This window comes from Siphateles boraxobius, unplaced genomic scaffold (genome assembly GCF_051911475.1).
Source record: "Siphateles boraxobius isolate OS27281-9 unplaced genomic scaffold, OSU_SipBor_1 5, whole genome shotgun sequence".
NCBI lineage: Eukaryota > Metazoa > Chordata > Actinopteri > Cypriniformes > Leuciscidae > Siphateles > Siphateles boraxobius.
Window position 1 is genome coordinate 31,462,959 of NW_027509141.1, and position 14,671 is coordinate 31,477,629.

The window sequence follows — 14,671 nt, forward strand, 5'->3', positions numbered from 1 at the left end:
GATATCAATAATTAAATTGTTGATATCAAAAATGTAATTGTTGATATAAAAAATGTAATTGTTGATATCAAAAATTGAATTGTTGATATCAAGAATTCATATCCTGGAAATGAATAAAAGTTAAAACGGCTTGCCATACACAGACACAATAGAGGCTCTAGTGCTTGTCATTCATCATGTGCTGTGTTCTGAACTGCAGGATGAGTAAGAAGGGCCATGAGTGTGGGTGGGCTCATGTCATTGTTATCATACAAAGTTGTGCGTCTTGCGTTGGGCTTTCACCTTATTCTCCACGTGTGTGTGTGTGTTTGTGTGGAGTGGAAGAGAGCATCGAACGAGCCTTTGAGATGGAAATATGTGCAGCTACAGCTGCTCGAACCAAAGGCTGCAAAACGACCCGTTCCTTTGATCCGTTGATGGATGCGACAGTTAACCCGTGAAAAACAACAATCATCTGCATGTGGAGAGACACTATAAAATGTGACAGATGTTATTTAGTGTTTAAGATCACATAGATTTGATGATGAAACTTTCAGATCAACGTCTCAGTCAAGACCACAGTCTATTTCCATCATACTAAAGGTTGACAATTACCTCAACTACTTGTCTTACCATTAAAGAGAATTATATTCCTCTGAATACCCACTGTTGTGTTTGAGCTGAATCCTGAAATATTTCAGTTGATTTGAATGGACAGCTTAGTCTTCATTTAGGCCCTGAGGGTCTCGTCTGGGTCTCGGAGGATCTCCAGCTAGAGAGAACGAGTATAAGAGTATAAATGAATCAGAAATTCACTGCTGTTCAGAATTTAGGGTTAGTAAAAATAAATGTAAGTCGGCTACTGAATGGCTGTTGTTGAATGGTTTGAAATTGTGCCATGCCATGCTGAAAATAACTAAAACCGTTCCTTACCGACAGTGGAAAAGCTGCTTTTGAGACATTTTTTAGATCTCTTTGGAGATTACTGGGGTCTTTTTCTCAGGGAAAATTAAAACCAGAGAAGCACGAATCTTCAGCTAACATGTCCATTTAAAGGGATAGTTCACCCAAAAATAAATATTTGTCATCATTTATTCACCCTCGCGTCGTTCCAAACCTGTGAGACTTTCGTCCATCTTCGAACACAAATGAAGATCTTTTAAACTTTTAAATGAAATATGAGAGCTTCCTGTCCCTCCATTGACAGCTATACAACTGACACTTTGACTCCTCAAAAAGTTCATAAAGATATTGTAAAAATAATCCATATACATTGAGTGGTTTAGTGCAATTTTTCTGAAGAGACTCGATAGATTTATATGATAAACAGACTGAATTTAGGCTTTTATTTACATATAAACATTCATCAACTCATATCAGTTATTGTAAACGGAAGCTCGTGAGGTTCATTCTCGTGTTACTCATCACATTTGTGGAGGTTTGTTCTCGAGTGTCAAGCAGGTTCGGTTGAGCTTCTGTTTATGTTCGCTGATCAATGTTTATGTGTCAATAAAAGCCTAAATTCAATCTGTTCTTCATATAAAGCGATCATGTCTCTTCAGAAAATTGGGATTAAACCGCTCGATTCATATGGATTAGTTTTACGATCTCTTTATTTACTTTTTGAAGCGTCAAAGTAGTAGTTGCGTAGCTGTCAATGGAGAGTACAGAAAGCTCTCAGATTTCATCAAAAGGATCTTCATTTGTGTTCCGAAGATGAACGAAAGTCTTACGGGTTTAGAACAGCTTTAGGATGAGTAATTAATGACAGAATTTTCATTTTTGGGTGAACTATCCCTTTAATCTTATTTTTGTATAGGAGAAATATTTGAGATTTTATTTATGCGTGTCAACAAAAATGTGTGTAAAGAACATGGAGGAACAGCCTGGACCAGTTTACAATCTGTAAATTAAGTGCTGGCTGCAAGGCAAAAATAAAATTAAGCAGCCAATGAGGAGGAAACGGCCATTGTTTGTCGTTGGATGATGCGATTAAGACTCATAATGAGCCGCACATTAGCTTAGAGGACGGCAAACATCAAGGCTGCCTTTTAAACTGACTCTACTGACTACCAAACAGTATATGAATTATGTGAAAATTATATTGTAATACAGCTTAAATATGTTGCTTTTGAAAAAAATGGAGGAAAACGTATAAATTGGTCTTAATCTAAAGCCTCGAAATATTTAATCAGCTCTGGTCTGGATCTCATTATTAGGTTTCTTGGTCAGGATCAACATTTAATGTAATTCGTGAACTAATTTACTAATGTAATTACGGAATGTGATGCACTCTCAAATGACTAAGAAAATTAGGGAAATGCGAATGTTCAGTGGGAATTGATCATCGGATGGTGAAAAGTTGACTAAAACATATTCCTTTTTTATATATTTGAGATAGTTCACAACTAAATTCAAGAATCAAGGGTCAGTTTTGAGTTCATGTTGACTTTATAGTCTTGATCTGAATCTTTGTCTCGGTTTAGTCTTATTCGAGATCACAGTCTATTTCCTATTCCCAGTCTATACTACTAGTCGACACGGTATCTTTACCATTAAAGATAGGGCTGTAACGATACGCGATATAAAATCGAAATCGCGATACTCAGGTCAACGATCCTGTATCGCGATGTGAGAAGGCAGAATCGCGATCACACCCCTTCCAACTCCCAGAGTTATCCTTCCTGTCCAGAACCAGGGCTCGAATTTCGGCGCAGGTATTGCGCATAATTCTAATCATTCCCGCAGGTCTCCCATTTATAATGTGGGAAATTCCCGCAATCGTAATCCACACAGATAATAAAATAAAATCATTCTTTTAACAACTATCTTCCAGACGCAATTTCACAAACAGCGTGAGTGTTCAGCGGTGCCGCGCGTCTTCTATCTCTTCTCATAATGTTTTGTGCAAGGCAGGCATCAAGCGCTGCGGCGATAATACACACTCGCGTTTTGGAGTCGGGACCATAGACTGTAAGGTCGGGACATGACGGAATATTCACTTGCACAATCGGGCCAGCAGTGCATCGTGACTGAAGTCTTTTTAAGTCTTACCAGTTTAAACATTCAAGCGATTTTAAACTAATCAGTGCTCGCGCGCTCTCTGAGATTATTTTCTATACGCACATTCATAGTAAATCCGCCTCAAAAACAGCTGGCTAGTAACTATTTTTCGCGGATTATATTGCTTTAACACGCAAAATTGTCAATTTCGGTCTTTGTGAGTAGGCTATACTCTAAATAGGCTATAGTCGGTTTTGTCTTTAATAAACATAAAACGCATGCCAGTATAATGAACACAGGATCCGTGCACTAGCTCTTAAAGTGACGGCAGCCATATGTGTCTGTCATTAATTTTGTTGTCAAAACAACAAAAGATGGCTTTAAGTTAAAGGAATCAGGATTAATAGCCTATGTATTTAATTTATTCAGGACTAAAATACTACCCAGTGTTATTTTCCATTTGATTACTTTATTCAGTATCTGTATATAAATACTAGTGTTAGACCTATTCAAAAACTTTTCTCTTTAATTGTCTTTATTTGTATCTTTATTCTATTGTATTTATTTGTGCTACTTTTTTCAATTTAATTAAACAATTTAAATCAAGCTTCCTTGTGATGTGTAAATTCTTAACAACAATAGGCTATTACCCCATTGTAAAAATGCAATGAGCGCAAACATTTAGGCAAGATAAATGTAATAATTTTGTTTGGAAAAAATGCCCCCCCTTTCTCCCCTCAAACAAAAAAAATCCCCCCCATGAGAATCATCTAAAGGGTTAGATGCCCCCCCCTCCCCCCTCCTCCCCCCTCCCCTCCCCTCAGGCCCATGAGAACTACCACATCTTTAAATTACTATTAGTATTATTTGAAGTTAACATTATAAAATAGCCTACGTAGACCTACACCACAAAACTAGTTGAGGATAAATTATTTAAAATTTGGCAATTTCAGCATTATGGACGTGAAATTTGCAGCCAAAACTTGAAATATAAATTCTCAGAAAGTGCATTAAATTAATCCTCAATTGACCGGCAACACGTCCAACATGCAGATGCATATTACGGCACCATCCCGAAATCAATTTAGTTGGAGTACAGAACACAGCCCAAAAGCAGCAGCCTACACTGCCGTATAGTATAATAATTTGCATAGTTATTATTGTTCTTTGGTGTTTAGATTATACAGGTTTTTCCTAATGTTATTTAATAAAAATACCGGTATTTTTTTTCTTCTCTCAAAATCTCTTTTTTTCACCACAAGCCCCGCCCCCTCAAGCCCCGCCCCCATGATAGAATCGCGATACGAATCGAATCGTGGGTCAAAAATCGTGATACGAATCGAATCGTGGGTTTGGTGTATCGTTACAGCCCTAATTAAAGAGAATTATATTCCTCTGAATAGCCACAGTTACTCAGTGTCTGAACTGAATCCTAAAAAAGAAAAGAAAATTCAGTTGATTTGAATAGACAGCTTGGTCTGCATGTGGGTCTCAGCAGATCTGCAGCTAAGAGAGAAAGAGTATAAATAAATTAGAAATTCGCTGCTGTTTAAAATTTGGGATCAGTACGATTTTTCTTTTAAATTAATATTTTATCCAGCAAGGATGATCAAGTGACAATAGACCTATATACAGTACCTTTTTATGCTTTCACTAATCAAATAATCAGTTTCCATAAATATTAAACAGCTGTTTCCCCATGCACCAGCATTTTAAAAAATAAAATAAAGTTACCAGGCAACGCCAGCATTTTTTAATTTTCACAAAACTTTCATGGCCCACAGAATATTTTGTTGTATGAATATCTAAAAAAAAAAGCATTTTATTCTATACTTGACACTTGAATGTGGGGTAGTTTCATTTAAAAAACAACAACCTTTTGAACAAAAAGCTGAAAAAATCGTGCTAAGACTTTGTCCAGATCGGATTCAGAACGATGATCAATACAGATGGAGCAGACCGAGTCCATCAACACCCTAAAGCTTCACAGTCCTCCAGCTCGTCCTGGGTCGACATTTCGTTTTGATTTAAATGCTATTTAATGATCGCGTTATATGCTTCTATCTCATGTTTCTGCTTCTTCTTTCCCTGAGTTTGATCCGTAGATTCAGTACTCTTCCAGAAAATGTGTAATAGCGCCCCCCGTATAACAGTGAAAACATAGCCGAAAAAAAATCCTCCATGGCCGGGAAGCGTTGCTTCATAAAAGACGGGGAATTCTTCAAACCTTTGATGATGTATGTGTAAAACAGCAGGCAGATTCAGATGTGGTTAGTTTCTGCACAGGCTACGTCACACCTCACATCATCATCACACTGAAACCGTTGCGTGAAGAAATCAACACCATCTGGGGCTAAAATTTCAGCCAGACGTGTGGACGTGACATGACACTTACTGTAGATGACAGATGCAAATGAACCTGTTCTACCCTACAGGACAAAGTTCTTCACTAAAAATAAAAGACAATTATACAGTGATAATGGCTTCAGTTTTCTCAGAGGAAAAGGTCTTATTAAAAGAGCTACAGCATTACTCAAATTGGGTCTTGTGGCTTATTGCTCTGTATTTCCATTGATAAGCCACATTATTCTGAGTGGCTCTGGTTAGAATAATACAAATTACTGTATACATGCAAAATCACTTGCAACCAATAATAAATAGGCTACCACAGTTTATCAGTTCACTTGCTATAAAATGAATAAACATGTTTGACAAACAATGTGATCCTAGAGAGGGACATCCGCCTTACCATAATCTAATTTCTGCACACTCGTATGCGGTAATGGAAATGAATAATTTGTACTCATCTGAGATATGATATCTGAGGATGCAGTGCCATCAAGACTCTCTGAGAGAAAGAGAGAGAGAGAGAGAGAGAGAGAGAGAGAGAGAGAGAGAGAGAGAGAGAGAGAGAGAGATCCAATGGAAACCTTTTGAAATAAATAATTCTCATCACTATTAATGCATTTGCTCGTTTTCCCCTCAGCAAAACAGGCCTGTGATTTTGCGCTGTGAGCTCTTACACAATATAACCAGCTGAGTTTAATGTCACTTTCTTTCTCCATTCCGGTATGGCAGGATCTCCGAGGGTCTCTGCTGAGTAATAATGGCCGATTAGCAGGTTTGAGCTCTCCAAGCCCAGCATCTTCATTAAGTCACTATTAAGCACTGTGTAATTTGACTGTCACTAATGCCGGCGTGACTGATGAGAGAAGCTAGGCTCAGTGCGCTTCTGCAAACCAAGAATTAGAGAATGTTAAACAGTGGAGGAACAGCAGAAAGAAGCACAGAAGCTTATGAAGTTTCATTCAGACTGTATTGCATGATCTGGCCTCACTCTCCAAGCACAAAAGGCATTTAAGATGGGAATAAAATTGATAATGAAGGGATAACTGATGATAAAACTATAAAGAGCTAGTCACATGTATAAGTGTTTCTTGGTGCATCATTTTGCCCTGGAGAACTGATGCTGGAAAGAATTTTGATTGATGTTTCAATTCACACATCACAATATATAGCTTATAAGTTATTGGAAGTTGCCTAAATGTATTTTTTGTGCCAATTTATATGAAAATTATAGTCTTATTTTACATTTTAAATCCCAAAGATTTCTCACTGCAGGATGCCTCAGTGTTGTCCATGTTATGAATATAGCGTATACTCATAAATCACAGCAGCGGATGGATAATACTTCATAGTATAACACTATAAAAGTCACATCCTTATTTGGGCCACTGGAACATTTCTCTTTTTTTCTCATGCAGCAGTGAAACTCTCTTGATAATGTTCTATATAAAAATATAAGTCAACACTGTTTTAAACTCGGCTGCACTGAACAACAGCAGCGTGGACATTACCCGAGTCTGAAGGGAAAAACTTGTTTAATAAAACACTGTCCTTTCTCCAGACGATCTCAAGCCAAAGGAAAAGAAAGTCCAGCAAATGAATAGAAATGCATCTTTTTTGATCACATGTTCACCTAATATAGATTTATTAGTGATTTTAGATGAAAATAGATTTTAGTTACCTATACCACAACATCTCTATCAAAAACTTAAATATTAATTCATTTTGTCAAATTAATTCATCATATATATATATATATATATATATATATATATATATATATATATATATATATTATTTTTTGTTAGATGCTAGTAATCATGATATATATATATATATATATATATATATATATATATATATTACAATTACTCGCATCTAACATAAATATTTTTTTATGGGGGTAGCCCATACAACGTCTTTATACTTTTGTATTATATTTTATTTCATGTTTTATGAAATATTTTGTTTTCATCAAACATAATTATTGTATTTTTATACATTATGAGTATTGCTAATAGTTAATTGATTCATATGAATCAAATGGGGGAAAAAACAATTCATGCAATTGAATCTTTATTTATAAATAACAAATTTAAATACATTAAAATATGTTCTGAAATAATACAAATTAATAATAATAAACAAAAAATAATGATATAATAAAAAATATATTTAGCTACTTGATTTTTTTTCTTTCTCTTTTTTCCAATTGTTCTTATATCTGACAAGCAGAATAAATAAGCACAGAGGTCAGAGGTTAAAGGAAGTGCCCTGAAACTGATGTCTCTCTCTCTCTCTCTGTAAGGTGAAAATGTGACCTCATCATGAAAAAACACCATGACATGTCCTCCCTTGTTAGTCAAACACTTGGTATAGAACCACAAGAGGCAAAGCTGACGCTTGCTAACGGAGCAGGGAATTACAGATTTCACTCTTCAGCAATGGTTGCTGAACACTACAGCCTACACGCACCATCCAGTCGATATCACACATCCCGTTGCCATAGAGACCCAGGAATGTCGGCTCCCTCACCAAACCCAATGACTCATGAGACAAAAACAGGATTCGGAGAGTTTGCCACAATCCTCACATTATCAGTGGATTGAAGTGCAAGGAAACACAATCACTGCTCAATGACTACTAATAAATACAGGACTATAACCGCTAGACACTGTGTGTGTCCCTCATTAATCAGAGAAGAAGTCCATCAATATGAGTTTAATATTTGATCCCCATAATCACAAACACTGGCTAACATCCTTGAGAAAATGTTTTGCATGTTTAGGTCATCATACACTGAGAAAGGGACTTCAATGTTAATAATAGATGATAATAATTTGCAAATATATGTATTTATTTATTATTTCAATAGCCATTACTCGAGTCTTCAGTGTCACATGATCCATTAGAAATCATTCTAATATGTTGATTTGATAAGAAGTTATCATCAATATTGGAAACAGTTGTGCTGCTTAATATTTTTTTATAACCTGTGATACTTTTTAGGGTTCATTGATGAAAGAAAAAGTTAAAAAGAACAGCATTTGATCAAAATAGAAATATTTTCTAACAAATAAATCTTTACTATTTGTTTACTATTATTATAATTTTATTATACTGCTATTACTATTATTATATTATTATTTTACTTTACTACTATTATAAATAGTATAACACATCCTTGCTGAATAAAAGTATTAATTTCTTTCAAAAAAAGAAAGAAAAACAATTACTGAGTCTGACCCCAATTTTTTCAACAGTATTGTATATTATATATATATATGTATAGAGAGAGAGAGAGAGAGAGAGAGAGAGAGAGAGAGAGAGAGAGAGAGAGAGAGAGAGAGAGAGAGAATTGATCACATTTTTAAAATGTGTATTCATTATTAATAAAAACAATTTATTGTATTAATATTAATATTTAAGTCTCTCTTTTTTTTATTATAACACATTTTATGAAAAAATAAAACAGTACTGGCTTGTTTTCAGAAACATCTATTGACTTAAATGTCTACCAATGGCTATGTAACCAAACATACCTGATGAGTAAAGTGTTACTGATAAAGATGGAATCTATCTGCTTCTACCCAGAATGCCTTGCACTTTGCTCTGGTTTTTGGTCTCTGTGCTAATTAACCCAGATGTGGATATTAATATTGCGGTGGTGATGGAAGCGAGGCTGGAGTGGAAATGGGGCAGATGGAGAGGAGAGGGGGCAGATTTAAGGCTGGCGTCAGAGTGAAGTGGGTCACTACCACCAGTGTGTGTGACAGCCGTTACTATATTAAAACACCCATGGGCCCTTTTTAATTGCTCATTACCCTAAAGGATACCATGAGAAACCCAGACTGCTCTTAAAGGAGACAAAACACACGATGCTGCCGTGATAAAGTGATAGAGTTTGGGACATTCAACATTCCAGACATTAACATTAGTCAGTGTATTAAATATCATGAACAGTGTTATGTTTTAGTTATATTTATATTCATATTTTGAATTAGCTTTTATTTTTTACATTTTCAGTTTTAGTTAAACTTTTATTGATTTGTGCATTTTTCATTTTTATTAGTTTTATTTTTTTTAGCTTTAAATTATTTATTTCCATTTAAGTAATTTTAGAACTTAAACTTACATATTTTGGTTGGTTGCCAAAGCAATATTTTTTTTTAACAATAATGACACTGATCAAGAACTAACACATGTTTTTTACAGCATTTATTAATCTAGGTTAATGTACATTTTTATAAAAACTTTTAAAAAAATTATACAACTTGAAATGTTAAAATTAGTAAGTAAATTAACATGAACTTAGATTAATAAGTGCTGTAAAATATGTTTTCATTTTTTCATCAAGTGTCTTAAACTAATGCAAACTAACTGAATTTATTGCTAAATGTACACCCAAGCAGGTCTTTCTAACAATCAAGTACACATTTTTTCATGCATATGTTAATCAGCAGAGAAAACATTTGCCCGCAAATTCAACACTTTTCAAACTAAAAAATAATAATAATATTTGAATATAACTTCAAGTTTTAAACATTAAATTAACTTATAACTCAGGGGTTTTCAACTCTGGCCCTCGAGATCACTTTAAAGTTTAGTTCCAGTCAGACACCTGAACAAGCTAACAAGGTCTCCTGGATTACTAGGCAAGCGAGTTTCATCAAAGTTAGAGCTAAACCTTGACAACTCCTGCTCAAAACCATTCATTTCTAATCCCAAGTCATTAATACGCATTCTAAGCTTAGTTTAAAGACTGTTTTTAATGGAGAACTGACAAATCTAATGGTAAAAATCCTGAGCAGTTTGAAGCCCCACAACGACAGACTTTTTTCTGTGGTATTTTGTCACCATCAGGCCCTGTGTGAGTCCCGCTCTGCGTGTTGTCCCATGTCAGTGCGTCTGTGCTGCTGTTCTGTCCACCTGCATAGTCAAAAGTCAGCTCTTCATACCTTTCTATATCTCGATTGGCAAACAGAGCGAGTCTGGGCAGCAGCGAGTGCACTCGAACCGGCACCATGAGCAGGTTGGGCTGGCAGGAGTGGTTGATGAACCTCCCGACATTCCCTACAGCGACGGGGTCCACGAACGTCTGGGTGACGCCGTCCCCTCCGCTGTGCTCTCGAACGGCGATGATGTAGTTCATATCTAGAGGAGTCTGGGAGAGCTGGCGGTGACGGGCCTCGTGAGACCCGATTATTTCCCCGGCGTACTCGCATACGAATCGGCCACAAGGGAGGCGCTCGAGAGCCTCCACCCCCAAACCCTTGTCCTTAGAGCTGAAAACACCCAGACCAACATCGACACCGTTTTGAACGACGCGGTTCTGGCAGGAGTCGCCACAGGCACATAAGGCATTGCATTCGAAAACAGGCCTGCTGTAGCCAGCGTCCTCTTGCTGTTGGTTCAGACGTCCTTCGCTGTCATACGTCTGGCCGAACCTCAAGCAGGGGCAGGTGTCGGGCAGGCAGGACCGGGTACGGCATGAGCAGCCGGGCAGGGTCACCGCACTAGGGTCAAGGTCACAGCCTGGTCCTTGTACATTCTCTGGCACATACTAAAGAATTGACTCAGATTAATGGGCTAGTTCACGCAAAAATGAAACTTTTGTCGTCATTTCACCCTCATGTTGTTCCAAACCTTTATGAGTTTCATTATTCTGTTGAACACAAACTTTTATGATGAAAAAATACTGGTAACCAGACGGTTGAACCCATTAATTTCCATAGTATTTTCTTCTACTACGGAAGTTAATGGGTGCCGTCTGGTTACCAACATTTTTCAAAATATCTTATTTTGTGTTCAATAGAAGAAAGAAACTCAAAGAGGTTTTGAACAATTTGAAGGCGAGTAAGTTATGACAACATTTTAATTTTTTGGGTGAACTATCCCTTTAAGACTTACAGTGAGCTGGAAATCAGTGTGAAATTGCTGGCATCTAGTGGCGGTAAGACAGAACTATTCATGCCGTGTAAATCCCTAGTCTATATCGTCATTAAAAAATAAACTTCCGTGCTGTTTGAAACGCCTATTAGACTGCAAAATTATAAAAATGTCAATATATGTATAAAGAGTATCCTGTAAGGAGAGTGAAAACATTAATTACCTGAAAGCCGGAAAAAGCCTCTTTGGGAACGCTGTTCTCAATCAAAACAGGAACATTCTCGATTCCGCCACTCAGATCCCGGCTGTATAATCGCATTCTGTCTTTTTTAAACATTTATGTCTGATTCTGACGTGAAAGAGAACATTTCCAACTTGGGGCGTGATTATCAATATACGTCCATATGCGAAACGGAAACGGAAATGCTACTACACGCATAAAAGCTCGGAGTTGATGCAATATACAAGTCCAATCGTACGTTGAGTTTTTAGGATATTATTGGTTATATCAATTATTACGTTCATGCAGACGTTACTTTGAGGTGAATTTATGGAAAATTGTGTGGGGTTATACGGTAACAAATTGTTTATACGGTATAAACAAATTTATACGGAATACAAAATGTATTCAGAATCTGACAGATATAGACAAATGAGTGAGAGTGAGATGCTGTTGAATGCAGATCATGTAAGCCATACATGTATATTTTAAAACGTATTCACATTTTCTTATGTTGCGATTGCTAATTGTGATATTAAATCAGTCATATATATGTGTATTAATGTTTAATATGTACATAATAATTGTTAGAATATTGATATCTATGTTACTAATTATTCAAATAAACACACGCATGTCCATTTAACTTTTTTTATTTAATGTTTAACCACAAAAACACTGAGACTTAAAATTGTGTAACTGGAGTGAAGCACTAAACACTTTAAAACAGTCTGATTGGCACTTTAGTGCTTTCCATCCACTTCCACCTCTAACTGGCATTTCTCATGATGTTTGTTGCATGATAAATGTACAGCAGGCAGCAATGTATTTTAAACACATACTTTTGTAATTTAACAAGATCAGAATAGACTCTGGTAAAACAAAATTGGGTAAATAAAAAATATTTTTAAAAAGGCATTATGTCTGTTTAGCTATGGTGTATTCAATCTATATTTGCATGACCGTTATTCTATTTTGCGTGGTGTCAAAGAAAGATAAACCGTTGTTTAACAGGAGGTCAAAACAACATATATGCATACAACATTGGGTTGTTTGCATGAACAAGCACCACAGAGACAGTAACAGGTTGCCTGACAGATCAAAAAAAAAAAGATACAGTTTAACCTCAGCATGAAATGAGGAAGAACAAACATCTGTTTATAGCATAGACATCATCACAATGGTCCCATACAGAAATGAACTGATCTACAACAGTCAACTAATAAAAATGTAGTTTGAATAATTAAAATGAAAGATAAAGAGAGGGGGTGAGTGTTCTTAGCCATCATCTTGACCTTGACGTCGAACCGAGACGATGTCTAAGTCAAGGTTTCCCCTTTTGTGACCTTAAGAGATGAAGCAGAAAACAAATTAGGGGGTGTATATAAAATAATTTAAAACCAGAGGGTCCTGTTTTTTTTACTTTCTAAAATCATAAAAACATACTCTGGCTTCAATGTACTCAATCCTCCTCTCCAAAGCAGTAAGCTTCTCATTCAAAGTGGCTAAACGGGACCTGCAGGACATATCTAAAGAGAAAAAGAGACACATTTCAGTATTAGGAAACGTATGTGAATAGCAATAATTTCTTGTGACACAAAACATCTATGCCAATAAAAAGCAAAAATAAAAAATTACAAAAGATTTCATTTTATAACTCTCTCTTTATGGTGTTTGGTCATTTTTTAATGAAACATTTTGAGTTTTGTTTTTTAGAATGTTTTACTTCATAGGAATGGTATGAAATTTGGAAAAGGTTTTGGCACTTGCTGTGTGAAGTTGTAAACACACACACACACACACACACACAAAAAAGTCACACTTGTATTGTGCACGGTAAAAAATGACCACATTGCAAATTAATCAGAGATAAATTTCATCTATTGTAAACGTTTGATACTGCACCCGTACCAAACAAATTGTTACTGAAAGCTAATTTTTTTGAGATATCAACCTCAAATTTGGAACAAATGTTTTGATTTTCTCACAGTTTTAGAGTAAATCATGCTTTGGAAAATATAAAATTGAAAATTGTATTTTGTGCATTTTTCATAATAAAAATGTACATTTTTATAACTTTTTGCAAGGTCATTTTTTAAGACTTTTTTCACTTCAGCAATAATCTGCCAAGTGTTGTCTTTAAAAAGAATCTAAACTAAACTCTGTGCTCGAAAGCATTCAAGATTTAAGACCATAATTTATGACATTTTCATGTCCATACTCAAAAAGCAAATAAATGGACTAACTACTGCATAAATATAATTTAGTACCATAAAATACACCAATAATACAAAGTATTAAATAAAAAATATGATCAAACTAAAATATAGTACAATCATTTAATTGTAATAAAAAATGTCATGATGACTAATTAGTCACTCAAAATAATATATATATATATATATATATATATATATATATATATATATAAACGTAAATAAGAATATATTTATAATATAATTAACTTATTTGTTCAATTGGTGATTCATATTATTGATATTGCACATACTGTACTGGCACTGAAACTGGGGGTTGTTTATCAAAACAAACCAATGTCTCTGCATTAGCTAACCTGTCTTTCCCTTTACAACAAGATCATAAAAATTTCAGATGTCTATATAGCCATTATATTTCTGTATATCAATGAGCTGAATCATCATTTAAAGGCAATCTTTAATATAAAAGTTGCAAATTTGAAACATGGACAAGTCCAACATCAGACCAACCCAACGCCCTACATGTTTTTCCTGGTCATTACACTATTTAATACACTATTATTTGTATTTCTAATAAACAACGTCTTCCAAATATATACATAATAATTATGATATTATTTGTTCCTAAACGACATTAAACACAAAACAACTGAATTAACCCCCATATTTTCTTCACATAAAGCAGTCGAAAGACCCACTTCTCCCGATTAGCATGCTAGCGGGAAGAAAAGGCGTAATAAATTAACGTTAAGCACAAAAAAACGGCACGCCACAGCTTCACCATCTTACCGAAGGAATTGAGGAAATCGGCTATTTTCTTAATGCTGCTGGTGATCACTTCGATATATTCACGGTTCGCCCAGTCTTGGTGAATTTCCCTTTGCACTGGATCCTCCTGTCCAGCCATCGTGAGCTAGTTAGCGTTAGCGTTAGCCGCTGTCTGTCTGTGCAAGAGGAAGCAGCAGCAGCGCACCCTCATGGACGAACAGCGAATCACAGTTCATTCTGGAGCTCAGGG

At 35.6% G+C, this 14,671-nt stretch overlaps 3 protein-coding genes across 3 annotated transcripts in view; all 3 read right to left on the bottom strand.

Annotated features, from left to right (window-relative positions):
* itpr1b (inositol 1,4,5-trisphosphate receptor, type 1b) overlaps positions 1-195 on the bottom strand; it is a 140,791-nt gene extending 140,596 nt beyond the window's left edge. The window contains exon 1 of the mRNA XM_077203976.1: positions 142-195. The gene's annotated coding sequence lies outside the window, so the exon portion shown is untranslated. The remainder of the gene's footprint in view (positions 1-141) is intronic.
* Positions 196-10,078: 9,883 nt separating this feature from the next.
* On the bottom strand, positions 10,079-11,638 carry setmar (SET domain and mariner transposase fusion gene). Its single transcript, XM_077203982.1, has 2 exons — positions 11,441-11,638; positions 10,079-10,891 (listed from the first exon to the last, which is right to left on the bottom strand). The coding sequence occupies exons 1-2, from the start codon at positions 11,552-11,554 to the stop codon at positions 10,097-10,099; spliced, it is 909 nt and encodes a 302-aa protein (XP_077060097.1). The 5' UTR covers positions 11,555-11,638; the 3' UTR covers positions 10,079-10,096.
* A 436-nt stretch (positions 11,639-12,074) lies between these two features.
* On the bottom strand, positions 12,075-14,660 carry brk1 (BRICK1 subunit of SCAR/WAVE actin nucleating complex). The gene is made up of 3 exons (XM_077203837.1): positions 14,443-14,660; positions 12,884-12,966; positions 12,075-12,783 (listed from the first exon to the last, which is right to left on the bottom strand). The coding sequence occupies exons 1-3, from the start codon at positions 14,558-14,560 to the stop codon at positions 12,757-12,759; spliced, it is 228 nt and encodes a 75-aa protein (XP_077059952.1). The 5' UTR covers positions 14,561-14,660; the 3' UTR covers positions 12,075-12,756.
* Positions 14,661-14,671: the final 11 nt, after the last annotated feature.

What these genes read in the sequence shown, in the direction of transcription:
- brk1 (XM_077203837.1), bottom strand. Translation starts at nt 14,560, where the DNA reads ATGGCTGGACAGGAGGATCCAGTGCAAAGGGAAATTCACCAAGACTGG. An exon ending in CGATTTCCTCAATTCCTTCG is followed by an intron (nt 12,967 to 14,442) that starts GTAAGATGGTGA and finishes TTTTCTCTTTAG; the next exon opens with ATATGTCCTGCAGGTCCCGT. An exon ending in TTGAGTACATTGAAGCCAGA is followed by an intron (nt 12,784 to 12,883) that starts GTATGTTTTTAT and finishes TCATCTCTTAAG; the next exon opens with GTCACAAAAGGGGAAACCTT.
- setmar (XM_077203982.1), bottom strand. Translation starts at nt 11,554, where the DNA reads ATGTTTAAAAAAGACAGAATGCGATTATACAGCCGGGATCTGAGTGGC. An exon ending in AGGCTTTTTCCGGCTTTCAG is followed by an intron (nt 10,892 to 11,440) that starts GTAATTAATGTT and finishes TCAATTCTTTAG; the next exon opens with TATGTGCCAGAGAATGTACA.